Source organism: Cheilinus undulatus, linkage group 2 (genome assembly GCF_018320785.1).
Source record: "Cheilinus undulatus linkage group 2, ASM1832078v1, whole genome shotgun sequence".
Lineage (NCBI taxonomy): Eukaryota > Metazoa > Chordata > Actinopteri > Labriformes > Labridae > Cheilinus > Cheilinus undulatus.
In genome coordinates, this window is record NC_054866.1 from 44951593 (window position 1) to 44969994 (window position 18402).

At 40.9% G+C, this 18402-nt stretch overlaps 1 protein-coding gene across 1 annotated transcript in view; it reads left to right on the top strand.

Moving 5' to 3' along the window:
- The window catches only part of nectin1b (nectin cell adhesion molecule 1b), a 139988-nt gene extending 121836 nt beyond the window's left edge, over positions 1–18152 (top strand). Inside the window, exon 6 of the mRNA XM_041801728.1 lies at positions 17061–18152. Coding sequence (XP_041657662.1) covers positions 17061–17566 — 506 coding nt within the window. The 3' untranslated portion in view covers positions 17567–18152. The remainder of the gene's footprint in view (positions 1–17060) is intronic.
- Positions 18153–18402: the final 250 nt, after the last annotated feature.

Genomic DNA, 18402 nt, shown 5'->3' on the forward strand with positions numbered 1-18402 from the left:
GAGTTTTACATTATTCAAAGCCAACAAAATCTTATGAATGTCCACGAATGTTTCCTAGTCAGGAAATTTAGACTTTTTTAGTGTGCTATCAAGATTGTAACCTGTAAAGCATTTTTTAGGGCTCAACCATAACTTGTTTAGGTCAGAACTCCTTTTGTGGACTCAGCTAAAGCCTGGCACAAAAGATTTTTACGATCTTTACCTGTTTTGAAAATGTGCAAGACCCCACACATTAGCAGAATTGGAAAAAATTGCACCTCTACTGGAGTGACTGAAATTTAACCTGATAGCAAGGCAATGTAACCTGACATGCCAGATGGATTTGTTTCACACATCCATCTGGAAAACCTTTAATAGACAGCATTTGGGAAAGGTCAGAAGCTTTGAAAAAAAACGTGGATGGTGATTGGATGAATGTTCTGTCTGTCACATCATTACGGGCCAATCAGAGCAACCGAGGAGTAAATCCGTACAGAACTGCATAAGTGAACCATGGCAACTGTAAACATGTCAGTACATGACTTTTGTTGTTGTTGTTTTTTTTTTTTTAAGAACACAACTCACTTAGGGGTGGGTAAAAACATGGATTAATCAATGCATTTCAATATTTCCCCCCTCAATTCAATATCAATTCAGCAAATCCTCTGAATCGATTCACCTCCTGGCCAGTGGTGGTCACTGTGCGTGTGATTCGCGTTGTATGGACGGAGGCCGCACTTGACCAAACAACAACCAACTATAACCATGTAATGTGAGGTTTATCATAATTCCCAAGAGGAAAGAAATATTATTAAAGTTTACATGCACTTTACTTTTTCATTGTTTATACAGAACTGGCACTTTTTTTACTTATGTACTCCTTGTGTACAAATAAGTTATTATTGTGCAAATTTATATTTTCAGATGTTTTATTGCTAAAAAAATGTAAGGTGACCTGCCACATATGTTCACATGGGCATGAAAATAATTATCAAAAATTGTCAACAGGTCATTTGTGTATTTCTGCTTCTTAATGAATCAACATCAAAGCATTTAAATCAATATTGAATCGATATTGAATTGAATCGCAACCTAAAGAATCGAAATCGAATTGAATCATGAGGTTCTTAGCAATACCCAGCCCTAAACTCACTGCTGTTCTTTGTTCTTCTTTTATGAAGAAATGTCAAATTCTGATAAAATTGACGCTTTAGCAGCATCCACGCTAATGTCTTCTGCCATATCTGCACTGGCCTCTTGTTGCTGCTCGCTTACGTCATAACACCACTGTGCTCAAAAGTACTGTCCCTCGTCACTGATTGGTCTTTTCACTTTCTAACTGGGCCCAGACAGTTCAGGTAGGAGCTTTGCAGGATGGATTCGCCAGTGAGAAGCACAGAAACAGGTCTTTGCTGATTTTGGTTGAAAGAGAGGACTGACCTAAAATTAGCATGATTATCTTGCAGTTTGTGCCCGCTTAAGTCATTCAAAACTGATAGGAATTTGAGTGTTGTTGTTATAGAAATATTGTAAATCCTCTTGTATGAATGCTCCTCCTAGCCCCTGTGCTGCCTGCCCTCATGTTTTCTGTTATAAATACTTGATTCCCCTCCTCTCTCTCCTCTTGTCAACCATGTGCAGACTGTAAATAACAGTAGGTGTTGATGGCATGCTTCATTTTTATCAGCAGAGGAACAGGCATGTTGCTCCCCCTCCATCACCACCAGGTCTGTTAGTTTCCGGAACATGATATCACGCCGATCGTTCCGTGTGATAAAAGTTGGGACACGGCGGCGAGAACATCCCTGAGTAAAACAAGAATCTCGCCGTCTATAAGTGACATCTAACAGCATTGCTGCTCCATGCAGCCATTTGTCTCTTTCTTTTCACTGACAGAGACAAGAGACATTATGATGTCGGCTTTGCTGAGGCTCCCCCAGCAATGTGAAATTTGTTTGTCTTCGCTTGTCATGGTGGAGTGTGTCTCAATCTGTGTGCTATAGCATATTGCTCTGTCGCCTTCTCACATCGGCGCCTGCATTATTCATGGATCCAAAGACCACACATGTATACCTTGTATATCATTACACCCTCACTCCTGGCTGTCAGGCAGGTTGAGGAGCGTTTTCAGTGTCGTGGTCTCTTGTTTCTCCTGCCAGCTCTTCATCACCTTTGAACTTCTTCAGACCTGGAAGCCTTTTGGTCTCCAGGCTGTTAGAGCGACTTTCTAGCCCCCTCGTCCTCACTACAGGAGGGGCTGCTCGCAGCTCAGATCCTGCCAAGAATACACCTCATTATCCAAATGAGACATTAGCATGAGCCGCTCCCGTGCTTGCACACTAGGCCGCCCCATAAAGCCTCTGCTGTGCCAGGGAAGGCAGTGAGGGGGAAGACATTGTGGCTGCAGCTCTTTTTTGCATAAAATTGAGGAAGGTGGGGGGATGCTCAGTGTATAAAGAGGTCTATTTTATTTGGAGAGGAAGAGATGGCTCGGCTGTGGGAGTGAAATGGGAATGTCACCAGGGGAGAGCATGCGAGAGCAGAGCAGCTGAGATCGTAGTGATTTATCTTAACATTTGTTTCTGCATGGCTTGCTGTTTCTGCTCTCTGGAGGATGTGCAGGGAAGAGGGATGTGGCAGACAGATGGAACGGGGGGATTGGCTGAGCCCCCTTCAGCCTGGCTCTGCTCCTCCTCCTCCTCCTGCTCGTCCTCACTGTCCACCCGTGTGGTGTTGGATCTGTCACGCCTCCCTGAGAGCCTGATGAAGTAGGTCAGACGCTGTCCCAGGGTCTGACCACTGGCTCCAGAGCTGCTGCCGCTGCTGATGCTGAGCAGTGATTCACTCATTACACAAAAACGGCTCCAAAATAACAACAAGGAATCTAAAAACAACTGTAGAGAAAAAAAAATGTCAGAGGAAATCTGATGTTGGATGGACTGGTAAACAAACCGATCCGTCCTCTCCTTGCGTAACACGCAAAAACATGCAGATTTGTTTTCGTGTGAGTCGGTTGACCTACTAACTCATCTTACAGTGCTTCCTCTTAACAGCACAGCCACATGCAGGCTAACCAGGAGATACATTAATAATGGTTCCTTATGAGCAAACATGCTTGAGAAAAAGCATTTCTGTTTGGATACCCGTGTAAATATTCATTGCTCATTAAAGGTGCATTAAGAATGGTTATTACAAACAGCATCGCTTTGAATCAGTGGTTCTCGACTGGCTGGTTGGGACCATAAAGTTGGTTTTCAGTGGGTGACTGCAAAATAAAACTAGAAAAAAGTCTTAAATGTCTGGAAGCTCTGAGTAGACTTGCATACGTATTTTTCAACTCCATTTTGCTGTGAGAACAAGTAGATTTTGGTTGTTTTCTCAGAATCTTGACTTATTTGTCAAATTATCTTGGGATAACAAAGCTGCTTTCCCATGGTAATGTGTGCATTTCTTTGTGTCTCAGCTGTGCCATGAGCCTTCATGGAAATATAATTATAAATATAGTTGCCTGTATGTGGCATGTGTTACTAGAGGAAACCTTTAGAAGGCACACTAGAGAGCTCAGGCCGTATACAACTGCCTGATGTGTTGTATGTAAACTAAAAACATGGTGTCTCTTGAGCAGGTTAGTATAACATTACTTCTGTGGTCAGAACTCATTTTATAGAAACATCAATGATCAATCCAAACTTCAGATCAGCTTAGACTGATGGCTTGTGGTCAGAACACATCACCCACAATGGGTTTCTTCAACAATATCCTCCACACAAGAACCATTTCTCATAGTCAGAAAGATCCTGGAATGGAAGCTTTTGAGGAATACTGTGAATCGAATGCCGTCAGAGGACTGTTGCAGGGTCATGGAAGCATTATGCTCTATGATTATATATACTGTATTGCATAATGAATACTATCATATATAATATAATTGTATGAGGATAGGATAGAATATCAGCCTGAACAAAGCTATTGGCGGTATTATGTCCTGTGTTCTGTACTGATCTTGTTCTTATGGAATCCTTTATTTATGGCATATTTTCCAATGTTGTGTATGAATTACAGGATAGGGGGGAGGGGATTGAAGTGGGGCAGGGTAGGGGAGATAGCTGGGGTAAGGACATCTTTTTTTTATACACTTTGTGTGTAAAGCACTTTGTTCTATGTTGTAGGACCTGACTCAGACAGATCTTTCCTAAGGAGGAAGGATGCTGGACTTTGAGAAACAGCAATGGACATAGCGGCAGTCCATAGTAGTGTTTTGGTTTAATTAGTGACTGTGTCAACTGGTAACTTTCAGCCGAGTACATTCATAGCTGTCATCATAACAGAAACTCATGAAAACAGTAGACCTAACAAACGTCACTTTGTTTGGTCTTCCATTAAGTCAATGTATACTCTTTAGGTACCTATTTCATGAAGAACTAATCTAATACAACTGTAGATGCACTTGGCTGAAAGTCACCAGTTTACACAGTCACTTGTTGAACTGAAACACTTATTTTATTATCCTTAAAGGTTTAAAGGCTGACTCATACTACTTTATCATATGCAGTACAGTGCATGTTTGGGCCAAAAATTGAAGCTGAAGTAAGTCGTAGATGTGCCGTGTGTGAGACGCCTGAGGGCACCATCGGGCAAGAGGGAGGATTGACACAACCATAGTTGTGTTCTGGATGTCTTTGCATATTACCAGAGGCATGGGAAAATAATTTGTTGAAAAAAATAACAAAGTGTACACCTTAAGGGTGGAGTAAGGTGTGGATGTGGCTAGTAAGCACAGGCTAGGGTACCCTTCAAGTGGGTGGAAGGGTTGCCACAAGCCCCTGGTAGTGCTGTAAATGTCCAAAGGGCCTGAAAACCGCCAGCAGTCCTTGGCGTATTACCAGGGGTGAAAGACCCATACAAAAAAGATGCCGTTAAGCTTGACCTTGGCTGCTTCCTGTTTTACTTTTGTGCTTCCTGCTGCGAATTCTGCTGATTTCAGCTGCCATCTACTATTTTGATAGGAGCTCAAACCAGCAAAAATGTATTCATGGGGGCTCTTCCGGGATCCAAACTTTAGTTTGTCTTTTCTGCCACTGATGTCCCTGCAGCTGTTTTGGTTGTCACACCTCTACCTCTACACTGCCTGTCATGTGAATGCCACCTTTCCAACCATGTAGCAGTTATTTGTGCACAGTCAAATGTGGGCACGTGGCAGCCGTGATGCATACACACAGTTAACAGCAAGTGTATATCCCCAGCCTTAAATGTGATGGTCGTGGGTACTGAGGCAAGACCAGTTGAGAATCACTGCTCCAAATGATCAATTCATATCTACAAAGATGCAGAAGAAATTTCTTCTTGTGCCAAAATATTTTTCAGAACTTTCAGCCACAACATTGATGTAGAATCTGAAGCCCTGTTCATGCCTACTCTGACTTTATTCTGTCCATAATGTAATTCAGACTGTTGATATTATGAATCCTTGGTCATCAGCAGAGGCCAAAAAAACCCTGTCAGAGATTACGTGCTGTTTCTGCTCCAGAGAGATGAAAACAAGAATCAGTCTGTTTCTCTGACAAGACAACCCTGCGAGTCGTTGCATGTTCCCGACATGCCACAGATGATGTCACCGGGGTTTTGATGCCAGTATTTCACAGTGTTATCTCCTGCTGCACATCCCGTGCCTCTTATCTGTTTGCTTTATAACAGGGGATTGAATTTGAATTAGTAGTCTGCAGGTTTTAATGGTTAAAGAGGCGTCTACATACATTTGAAGCGAGTTTCTGCTTCTCTAAAATGTCTGATAGCAAAAGAAAATGTGTTGACAAACGGAAAAAATGGTAGATATTGGAAGAGAGGGAGAGTGATAGGGTGAAAAAGAGCTTTGCCTCGGCTGCGGCTCCCCGGGCAGCATGTTAAAATCCTGTCAGTGATGAGCTTTTATTCGTTGTGGCAGCATTACATTTCCATGACTTCACAACCACTGGCAAATTCCGACAGGGGAGTAATGAGGATCGTTGGAAATCACCAAATTAATGCATCTTCACCGATTGTCCCCGCTCTCTCTCCCTCATTATGCCATCTTTTATTTGCCTTTGTCACTCTCCACCCTCCCAAAGCCTCTCACTCCATCTTCTTTTTTCTCTTCCTTGTTGCCACTCCTCCACCTCTCGGAGTAGCCTTTCATTTTCCTTTCATCCTCTGTTGTCTGCAGCTTGTTCCTCATTTAGTCAGATTAAAAACACCACTCCCTGCACCACTCTTTGAAATCCTCTCTCATTTTCCCAACCTCTGTCATAACACCTCACCAGGTGATTGTACCAAGCCTCAGGAATGTTTGTACCTGTCTGTCTCCTCCTTTTTTTCATGCTCAGACATGATCGAGCATACTCACAAACACTACCTGCAGACAGTCTGATACAGTTACTCTCTGTTTAAAGCCCCCTGTGCCTCAGACATTCCTAACCCTCCATATCTTCAAAGATTTTCCACAGCAGGTTGTTTTCAACTGCAGCTAAAATCAAAATAAAAAAAATCTGTTCTGAATGTATTTTGATTTCTTTACCCATAAATAAGAACCAGAGGGGCACCAGGGCGTAAGCTCGACATACTCATTCTTTCTTTAAGTAAACAGGTTCGACAAAGCCTAAGGCTTACTGTGTCCACTCACAGGCAGGTATTCTTGTTAACAGAGGTTATGTGTATACTTGGGCTTTTTATTAAAGATGAAGTTTAGGTCATTGGAAAGGCACCTTTGGAAGTATTCTTCAAGGGGGAAGAGTTTTAGAAACTCTGTTTACAACGTTTATGTGTAGACGGGAAGTGGAGCTGGAAGCTTGTAGCAACACACCATGTGCCGGTTTCTCCTCTGCTAAAGTCTCTGGTGTGTGGTGTTATCTATTTTTCTTCATACAGCACTCCAAGACTCAAACCATGCAGCCAACGTCTGCGGTTTTTGGTGGGACGCAGTTTTGGTTTGTGGTACAGTTAAGATATTTACAAGGGTGTCCTGGCAAAGATAGGCAGGCACATTTAACAAAGACTTAAAAAACAGAGCAGTTACAATCACAGAAAAAAAACAAATCTGAGTCACATGAGAAAGTCATAGATCAAAATATATCTGCAACCTGATGCATCTTCCTCTAATGCCTTCAATCTACCTTTGAATGTAAAGTAAGGGTTGTTTTTGAGCAACTTTGGGAACAGATAGCAAAGGTCACAGAGCGAAGAATGTAGCTTCCAGTACTTTTTACATGAATAAAATCACACAAGTATGGAAGCTGATTATATATAGCTTTATAAAGACTGATATAACAATGATTTAGCCTAGGTGTGGTCAATATAGGCAAACCAACTCAATTAAACAGACTGCAATGATGGGTTAGGGGCTTAATAGTATGCACCTATGTTAATTAATCGAATTAGTTGATTTTCTGAAGTGAAAACTTCACACTGTGCAATTCTTAATTTATGTGACAATATTGGTTACATACAGTTTATATAACCAGTATAACTATAATGAAGGACTCTAATTAGGTCTGATAGCCTTCTGCAAAGAAAAGTATGCAGAAATAACTTTCATATTTGGCTAAATCAAAGTCAAACTGATGCATTGGTTCAATAAATGAAGATGCACTACAGGTTACAGACTAGGGACGATACTTTTAGACTCACCAGTTTTATAATCTGTAGTTTTTGTGAAACCAGCTGTGTTATGAATACTTTTAAGGCCATTATGATCGAGCAATTAAGATGCTAGATGCTGTGCCCTCATTGTCCCCTACTGTGGGGAATATCTGCTGAAACTAAATGAGTGAAACTGGAGAAAAAATTAGGATGGGGGCATTAAGATGATACAACCAGTAGGCCTGTGTTAGTGTAACTGCACAGCTTTGGTCTTTACAGACGTGGTGTTATGATTTCTAAAGTTTCAATAAACAGGGGGTTGTGACACTTCAAAGCCGTTGCTCTGAACATAACCCAGTGCTAATCAGGCTAGACCATGAGGATCAGGTTAAAGAGGAGCACATTTCAGAACACAAGAAACTTTGACTTCATGCTAGACAGGCCAGGTTGATCCTCTAATCTCTCTTCTTGGTTCACCCTCTTGAAGAGTCATTTCCACAACCACTTCTCTGTCTTTTTTCTTCAAGTGTGCTGCATTTGTTTCCCATTTGTTTCCCTTAAAGACTTTCAAATGACTCAGAGGGAAACACTCATCGATTTGTGAAAGGAACGGATTTTGTCACTTAAATGTTTGGCGGTTGTAAATCATCCACTCCATCGAGTCAGATCGGAGTGTTCAAAAAGTATGATTAATGCAACATGAAATGCAGCGGTTAAATAGCCGCTGTATTTCATGTTTTTCTTCACCTGTATGAATTTGTCATGTCTCTGCGTTGAATTATAGCCTTTCATGGAACATCTTGGCACCTATTAATCTCAATCGTTCGTTTTTGTCATTGCAACTCAAGGTTAGCTTACTATCTGCATATTCCCAGAGTGGTGTTGGTACACACAGCTTCCTTTTGTTGCCTGGAACAGAAACATTGCTGCTGTTTTACTGCTTTGAGGTCTTTTTTATCTTTTCGTTGGCAGGTGTTGCTAAAAGCGATGGCGTGCCTGTGCAACGCCTCCTCCCTCCTCCGTGCTGTCAAACACCACTACGAACCCCAACCAATCCAAGTCTATTTATTGTTAGTGTTCCTGTAATATGATTAGACTGCACCACAGCCTCTATACTCTTAGTTTTTCACATCCACAGAGTACACAGCCAAACGAAGCTGCAGAAACTGAGAAATATTTAGCTGTTTTTGTTATCTTTCTATATGCACAAGGCCAGTGGGCTGAGCAGAAGGAGGGGTTGAGATGTGACCTTGCTGAGCTCTGAATACAGAGCAGGATAACACAGTGAGAACAAGCAGACCTCTTTGCCAAAACACCTCTTTGCAAAATAAAAGCAGTTTATTCCTCAGCCGCACTAAAGTGATCTGATCGCAGCCTTTCTTGATGTTTCAAAGCTGCTCCCCCTGCCTTATAAACACCTCCATTACAGAGGAACAGCACCACTCCTTACTTCTTTTCCCTCTGTATTAAAACATCTTAACAACTCTGTTAGAAACTCATCTTTCTTGTTTTTAGTGCAGCAGAATTTTACCACAAAAATGCCTGAAATTTACAGCAGCTTTCATGTCTGTAGTTTATATGGACTATTACACATTCTTCACTCTTTGGAGTTGACATTTAAATTCTTCAGAAACGGGTATCAGAGGTGGTGTCACTCGATCCTTTATAGAACTGGAGGTGACTGAGAGCACCTTTGAAGGCTTGCTGCAGGATCTTTACAGTCTCTATCTGCAGTTTTAATGGTTTTGCCTTGTGTTTTCACCTCTCTAAGAGGTAAATGTTAAGCTGTGGAAACCTCAACCTAATTAAAAGTAAACTCAAAGAGAGCAGGCCAACACCAAGGCAAATTCAAGTCTTCTAATATATACACATCTGTAAGAGAAACTACTAGAAAGGTCTGAATTTATACCCAAGGCTATTATTGGTAAATACATTTGCTTTTTGTGAAACATACTTTGACTGGCCATTCTTCTGCCTGCAGAGTTTAACCAATGACAGTAGTTCTGCTGCTTACGAGGGATGCACTGATGAATCAGTTTAGCATCAGTATCAGCCCTGTTAACAAACACTGGCCATTGGCAAATAATGTAGCAGTGTTAATATCGTCGACTAAAACCCGGACTGAAGATGTCCGTCGACAGCCTTGTTTTCATGACAACAAACTACACTAACAAAAATAAATCTGTGATGACTAAAACCGACAAAAACTGAGTTTAGTTTTCGTCAACATGACTGAAACTAGACTAAAGTGTAATGTAGTTTTCATCTGACACTCAAATCCAGGATATTTCTCCACTGTGGGTAAATCTGTCAAAAACAGTGCAGCTGTATCTATTCTGCCTCTCAACTGTAGCAGGGACCCCAGGTTTGGCAGAGTGCATAGACCACACTACCATGACTTTGTTCCAGATTTAGGCAAGAAAATAAACGCTTGGACCGAAAGTAAAGATTAAAATGTGAGGACTTTTTTTGGACTAAAACTAGACTGAAATGGTTTGTTTTCGTCAGCGAAAAATAGACTAAAACTGAAAAGGATAGAAATGACTAAAATGTGACTAAAACTAAAATGCATTTCATTTAAAGACTAAAAAAAAAAGGTTAAAATAAAAAATAGCTGCCAAATTTAACACTGTTATGAATGAGTATTAGTAGCCAATCAACTTGAGGAGAACGAGGAGGTGGTAGCTACAGGTGGGGTTTAGTTTTACTGGAAGCTGGTAGCAATTAGCTAGGATGTAGCTAAATTATAGCTGTAGTTTTATCAGATCTGAACCACATTTATTTATAAAATCAAGAGCAAAGAACTGCACTGAAAGCTTCTTGTGATAGAACAGGCGTTTTTGCTCTTCTGCCAAGCTGTTTCAGCATGAGTTTGCGATAGTTAAGGTTGGGGTTTGTTTGTACTGTAAGCAGGTGTATACAATGGCTGCAGAGGCTATAAGCTTGAATAGAGCTGTAGAAAAGCAGAGGTTTTGTCAGAATTGTGCCACATTTCTTTTGTAAAATAAGAGCAAGGTACCACACTGAAAGATTCTCTTGATGGAGAAGATGTTTCGCTCTTTTGGCTGAGAATTTGGCTGAGAATAATCGTAGTCTAATCACAAGAAAGCAGCATAAAGTTTGAATAAGATACAGCAACAGAAGGACAGCTTCCAGTTGCAGTTACCACTGCATTATGTAGCAGTCTTTAATGTAAGATCCAGCATTTCTATGGCGCAATAAACAAGTCATGACAGCCTCCATAAAAAGACATGTCTCTTTATGATTACAAAAATTAAGAAATTCTCTAGGTAGGGGAATGTGAACTAAAGGTTCTCAAGATATGCCATTGACAAGAAGATGATACAGGTTTTGAATCTTGAACAAATACAGTTTCATTTCAGATATATAGTCAAACAACTTCTAATGTTATAGAAAAGCACCAGCAAAAGTATTAATAAGGACTATGATATGAGTGAGTCATGTAAATATGAATAAGAGTTGACGATCCCTATCCCTACCAAACAAACAGAGGGCAGCATAAACATCCCTCCTCGGCTGAGATAATAAGGAGATTGATGAGAGCAGGTTCAGGTTGCAGCAGACGGAGGCAGTGAAAGGTAGAGGAGAGGATTACAGGAGAACCTTCTCCCTTTTCTCTCCCTTTCTCCTTCAATCCTCTGGATTTTCACCCTCTTTGGACTTGGTGGGAGGATGTGTTCCTGAGCAGGGGTGACCTGGCTCTGCTCTCTCATTCATGTGTGTAATGAAGGCCTGTGTCTGAATAATCCCATTAGGTGGTCAGATTAAAACCTGAGCTGATATTTGAGACTGTGCCCGGCGCTGCTTTAGAAATTGGAGAGCTTTTCTGTCAGCTCGGGGAGAAAGGGTGCGGCGGAGGAGCGGCTGAGGAGGCTGATGTGTTAGGGAGGTCTGTCCTTTTGGACTGATAGGGAGCCTTTGTAATTAAAGGGAGGGGGAAGACTTCAGAAGCTTCTTTACTTTGACCATAACATCCTTTTTTACTGGAGTTTGGCAGAAATGTGACACTTCCACTAAAGTCTCTCCTTGATACATGGAGTGGTTTAACTTGAACATCATAACAGCTATTTTGAAATTAATCTTTAAACTATGTCCTTTGATTTTGCTTGAGAACAATTTGTGATGTTATCACACCTTCCAATAAAATTAAAAATTGGTACAAATATTGATAGTTTAGATCAATTTGGCAGACATATATACAGTACTGTGCAGAACCTTTAGGCATGTTTGGGCCAAAAGCTGAGGCTGAAGTAAGGCCTGTAATGGCCGTCAGGTAGGATAGAGGATTGACACAAACCCAATTGTGCTTTGGATGTCCTTGCATATCTTCATGGGCGTGGAAGAATAATCTGTGGAAAAAATAACAAAGTACGCACATTTAGGGCAGAGTAAGGGGCGGATATGGTAAGTCAGTACAGCCTAGGGCGGGTACAAGCTCAGAGTCATGCTGTTGATGTCCAAAAGACCCAAAAACCACCAGCGGTCTCTGGGCGTATCACCAGGGGTGAAAAGGCCAACACTAATGAAATGCCATTGAGCTTGACCTTGACTGCTGGCATTTTCCAAGCTTCATTCTGAGGGCACCATCAGGTGGAAAAGAGGACTGATAAAACCCTGCTCATGCTCTGGATGTCCTTGCACATTAGGGGCATGAGGATATTATCTGTCCAAAAAATAAAGTCCACGCTTTTAGGGTAAAGTAAGGGGTGAATATGGGGAGTAAGCACAACCTGGGGTAGCGTATGGGTGGGTAGGAGGGTTGCCATAAGGCAAGGTCCTGTGTATTTATATGTTTCAGGCTCAACTCTAGCAACCCTCCTCCCCCCTCTCCAGCCCTGGGTGGTACATCAGAACCTGTGATGAATCCTTAGCACCCCACATGTTTAAAACTTTCATGAAACTGTTTATACACTTTTCTAACATCAGACTCTGTAACTGTTTGTTGGGGTCTTTTATCTTTTATAAGAAACAGTTTAACACGAGATGTAAAGATTTTTGACAAAGAACCTTTAAAGAGATATACCAGTACTGACCCACCAAAATTGAACTCAAAAGCTGTAACCCCTTTTCATATGTAAGGCAGCATCACCTTTTTCCTACTTTGTAAATGCATATAAACCAAAATTGTTAACACAGTCTTTTACCCACTTGTTATATCATCCCTCGCCCTCTGCTGTCGCAGTGAACCCTCCTTGAGCTGCACTGTTTGTCCAGATCAGCTGAAACTGTACTCTCTGTGTTGTTCATAGCTTTTGATACCACTGTCTCTCAAAATGTCATGCACTGAAGTAAACTGATAAAGCCTTCCCTGGTGTGTAATCTAAGTGTTTAGCATTTATCCCTTAGCATTGCACTGTGAGTTAACATCATAGCTCCACATATCTACAGTGAAGCTCAAAGATATTACATCCATTAACTCTGAAAATGATTGTTCTTATAGAGGCCAACCAGAGCGCCTTTAGAAAGTGTTTATATGATGACAAAAAGTACTTCAGTACCAAGTGTTTTACCACTTTTAAACTATTATTGGAAATTTCCTCTGCCTATTCAGTACAACTGACAGTTGAAGGCTCTTTCCATTTCCTTTCATTTCTGTCTACCTGCCTTCTTTGTTTGTTTAAAGCCATTGCTAAACCGCCACATCACAAAACAGTAGCTTTACAGAAGTTGCAACTAGTCTGGGAAGTTGATGGTGTAACAGGTGTGAAATATTTCCAAACTGCTCAGCCTTTGTCGTTGGCCCCCTCTCTGCCATGTTGCCTCCTGTTATGGATAGATTTCCCAACAAAACTAGGTCACAGTTCAGCCTGCTCATCAGGAAAATCCAGTGCACCTGTGAGGGTTTCTCCCAGCTGATGGCTGATGGTAATCAGCTGTGCTGGGAGGCTTTATAGAGAGGAGATTGGTGTTTCTCAGTGCAGTCGATTGTGTGCCTCAGAAAGGTCAGCACCCTCTGCAGACTTCCTACATTTTTATGTTGAATGTTTGGGTTTGGGTGTGCATGTGGGTATGGCCACATTATCCCTTAGTGGTCAGTGACTTCCACTCAGTGTACTTGTTTTAGGTCATGTTTACATTTATCTGTCAATTTGATTGAATTAGAGGATAATGATGGGGGTTTATGATCCTACTTTTTAGAAATCTAAGACCATGTTTTGTTTTGCTTCCTTTCTATAGTAAATATACAGGATTTTGTTACTGTCTCTAATATGCAACCCATTTTCTATTTTTTTGTCTCTGGGTTAATGTACCACTTAACCTTGCTTTAACTTCAGCATCCAGCCTTATAAAAGGCATAAAACGCTAAAATCATTTAGCGAACCCCATAGTATTTGAACTATAAGTGTGTCATTACATCCCTAATAAAGACTGCAGATATTCTAAGATTTGCTGCTTTTTGCAGAGATTTAATTCTATTAGAGTTAATAGCAAATCAGCAATGAGTGTTTAATATCTCTAAGGAACTTTTAGGATTGCTTTACAGAAATTTGTGCTAAAATGAAGCTCAATTATGATCAGTTAAATCCATTTCTAATCTAAGTCAGACAATTCCCCCTTCAACATGATGTTTACTAAATTAAATACGTTTCCTGCTCAGGGCGATTGTGATGCGAACCAATTTCTGTTTGTTACAGCAGCCGCCAATACCAACACATCCCCACTGATGATGTTTGCATACATTATTTATTATTAAAACTTATCTTAAAAATGTTGCAGTATGTTGTGTGTAGATGTACAAGAAATCAAACAGCTGTTACTATATAAACAAATGTCAAATTATTCTGACTTCTTATCATAAGCACTGGATGCTTTATTTGAGTGGGGTTCTGATAAACATCTGGCCGGTGAATGGGCCCTCCCCAGTTGTGATTTATTGATATCAGTGCATTTGTTTGGTTTAGTAGCATTGGTGCTAGCATCCTGGCTAACAGTTACCTCATTTTTGAGTTGAATAGTGAGTCAAGCTGTTGTGTTCTGATGTTCAAATGATTTTATTTGTGCCACTTTTGAACCCCTTTTAATCATATTTGGGCATATTGTGTCCCTATTGTTTTTTTTTTTTTACATTAAACCATTTTCGCCACTTTTAACCATTTTTCACCATTTTTACCTCCCACTTTCACTATTTCTTTTGCTAGCTTAACCCAAAATATCTGCTTTATTCCTTTTTTGAGTCTTTTAACCAGCTTTTGACAATTATTACCCATTTTTGCCACTCTTGGCTATTTACTTATGCCAATTTCTTATGCCAATTTAGACCAATTTTTGAACCTTTTTGACTGCTTTTCACCACTTTTAACAACCATTTTTGCCACTTTTTGCAATTTTTTTTCCTCTTCTAGCCATTTTTGGCATTTTTGATCAATTTTTCCACTCTTTTACCACTGTTTGACTTCTTATTTCAGCCAACTTTTGTCACTTTCAACAATTTTAACCACTCTTTATCCGCTTTTTATCGATTTTGCTTCCCATTTTTGCTACTTTTTTCCTATCTTTACCCATATTTGCTGCTTTAGCCATTTTTTGTTTCTTTCAGCCAATTTTGACACTTGTTACTCATTTGTGCCACCCTTTGACCACTTTTCACCACTATTTTCTGCAAATGTCTGCTCTTTTTAACCAATTTTTGCCAGTTTTCGCCTTTATTCTGCATTTTTAAAATTATTTTCCCTTAATTTCATTTTACTTCCTTCTACTTTATTTTCTGGTATCCTAATGTTCGTGCACATCATGGCTTAGCTATGAAGGCTATCATTACTTTCCTAATGGTTTAGTCAGTATGCTCATCTACATTGTTAACATTACCAGTTAAAGCTAATTCTGTTCCACAATAATAGGTTTATATTTTTGAAATGCTATATTGTACTATAGCATAAATAAGTAAAATCCATTTTTGTTGCTTTATTCAGCTTAAATGTAAAATATGGTTAACAAAGATTAACTTTAATATGGACCATGGTTTCCCTGACTTCCCTGGGCCCCCATTTGGCTGGGCCCCAGAATGCTCTCCCCTTTATTCCCCCTTATGTGTTGCCTTGATAAACATCACTCAGACCTGTTCTTTGTAGGTGTTTCTAAATCATTAAAAGGTGGAACTAAATCAGGTGAACATACAGCATGAATAGCATAAAGGCAGTAAATCCTTTTCAACAGTCTTTTTGTAACATATAGAACATGATGTAGGAGTCTGTGGTTTGACCTGTGTGAACAGGAAGCTCCTTCCTTTCTTCCTCTCCACCTTCTCACTACTGTCCTCTCCCACACCATTTGTTTAGTAGATGCTGTAACTCTTTGTTATTTTTTTCTGTAGAGGATTCAGCTTTTGTTATTGAAGTTAAATGTGCCTCTGCTGTGCAGGTTTAGACAAGCACAACCTGAGCGCCTCCAGGCTTTGATCACGTTTCAGATAAAGTCTCTGCGCTGGTAGAAGCTCTGCACGTTTTTAGGTTGTAGCTGTTATAGATGTTTATGTAAAGGACATACGAGGTTTAGTTTTACTATAGAGTATTGTGTATGCTCCTGTAAAGAGACTGGGTGCTCTCCAAAATGGTGGGATGAATGTGATGGCTCAGTTTAGCTTCAGATACGCTCCTGGCAGTTCTGTATTTGATAAAGCGACATATTTTTTTTTGTATTTGTGAGGAGAAATCCCAGACTTCAGACTGTTGCATCTTGGTTATTGTTTGTCTCTTGCAGGCTATTAGTCATTGTCACTCTGTTTTAGATTAGAGCTCATCTCATTTGATAATTTTCTCCTTCTCCTCTGCTGTCTTCTCTGAATAATATACACTTTCCTCTGGAAACAAATTCTATTTTTGCTGTCTGCTCTGCTGCCTGAATAGAAAAGCTCTCCTGATGCATCGTGGCTGTGAATGCTTGGCTGCTGATAATCATCTCTGGCAGTGTGCTTTCATTTCATTACCACCACACTGATGATGAAGGTGGTTATATGTCATGGTGTACTATTTCATGCTGGACTGTACTGCACTATATCATTCAATATGTTTGCTTTGACTAATGTGAAACCCAAGGAGTTGAATGTATTAACTAAAAGGCCACATGAATTAATTCTTCCACTGATGGTTTATTAAATAGTTTAATTTTCCTTCAAACTGAGAGAGCTGATGGTTAATGCATGCCGACAAAGCTTCACTCTCTTTAATCTCTTCAGTCTTTCTCTCTCTGATGTGTCTTAACTGGCTGTGTTTGTCGTGTCAAACTGCATGTCTGTTACTGACTGAGCCTTGCCACACTGTCCGTGAGGACTCTTTGGGGTTGGGGGGTTCTGTCGTGGGGCGGGGGTCCTTCCTTTCCCCTTTGCTTTTCCGTCCTTGTCTCCCTTACTTCATCTGTCTTTAAAAAAAAAAAAGAAAATTGCACCTGCACAAACGCACCTCCTCCCACCAGAGCACTGACACACTCCCTTCCATCTGTCTTTTCCTACCCAGAATTCCCTAACAACCCGTCATCTGAGGGCAATGAGATCCCGCAGGAGCAGCACAATGCAGGTGCCGCCATCGGGGGCGCAGTGGGGGGCGTCGCCCTGTTGGGCGTGGCCGCCATACTGCTCTTCGTATTCCTGCGCCGCCGCCAGCGCACCTTCAAAGGAGACTACAGCACCAAGAAACACGTGTTTGGGAACGGGTACAGTAAGGCGGGCGGGCTGCCTGCTCACCCTCCAATCCCCAAGAACCTGCAGTACCCTGACGACTCGGATGACGAGAAGAAACCCGCCCAGATCGGCGGCCCTGGAGGTTTTGAGGCAGGCGAGCGTGATTTTGATGGCGAGCAAGAGGACCTGAAGAGGCCCTATTTCACCGTGGACGAAGGCGAGAGCCGAGATTATGACGAGCGGACTCTGGCCTTTCAGTATGACCCTGAACCTGAGATAGCCGATGATATGATCTCTCAAACCGACGGCTCTGTCATTTCTAAGAAAGAGTGGTATGTGTAGGGGCATGCACCAAGCAAACCAAACAACCCTTTTGTCCCTCACCTGCATTCCACTGCACCCCTCACCTCCATCATATCCCCGCCCTCCCATCAGTCACACTGCACCCTTCACGGCCCCACTCCTCTTTTGGTCAACCAAGTACCCCCTCCCCCCTGACTCCCCCCCACATTAGACCCCATTCAACTAATCTCAATAGAAAATCAAGCGTCTACTTAAAGTGCTAGCAGCCTCACCGTGTCAACAGGACAGCTTTGATTTCAGTTCATCAGGTGAATGGGCAGAAAAACAAACTAAGGTATGTAAACGGATTCCAGTGAGTCCAGCAAGGTGATTGGTTGATTAATACTGGTGTAATATTCTTTTTTTGTGTATTTTTTCATGTTCTAAATGTATTAAATGTGTAAAAAGAGATTGCAGGTTGGGATGTTGCTGAGCACATTTGTGAAAGTCCTACACTGGCTGTGCAATTTGGTTTGTTTTCTTTACCATTGCCGTTTTGTTATTTTTATAATGTCTTTTTGTATGATTTTTAAGTGACCTGACAATTGAAAGTTTAATGTCTGACATAAATACCGATGGAGTTTTATGTGTTTGTAATTTTGTGGTCAAATGTTTCAGAGAAAGAGAAAAAAAAAAAAGCTCCACACAGAACCTGTGTTATTTTCCACTGGGGTTATCGTCCATAAAATTAACATTTTTCTATATTTACTGCATTAAAACCAGATATTTAATGCTGTTTTCCAAAGAAATGCTTACATTTTCTTAACCCCCCTGTGTTTATATGCTTAGAGTGAGTCAACTGAGCCATCTGGACATGGCTGTAACACAAGTGTCTT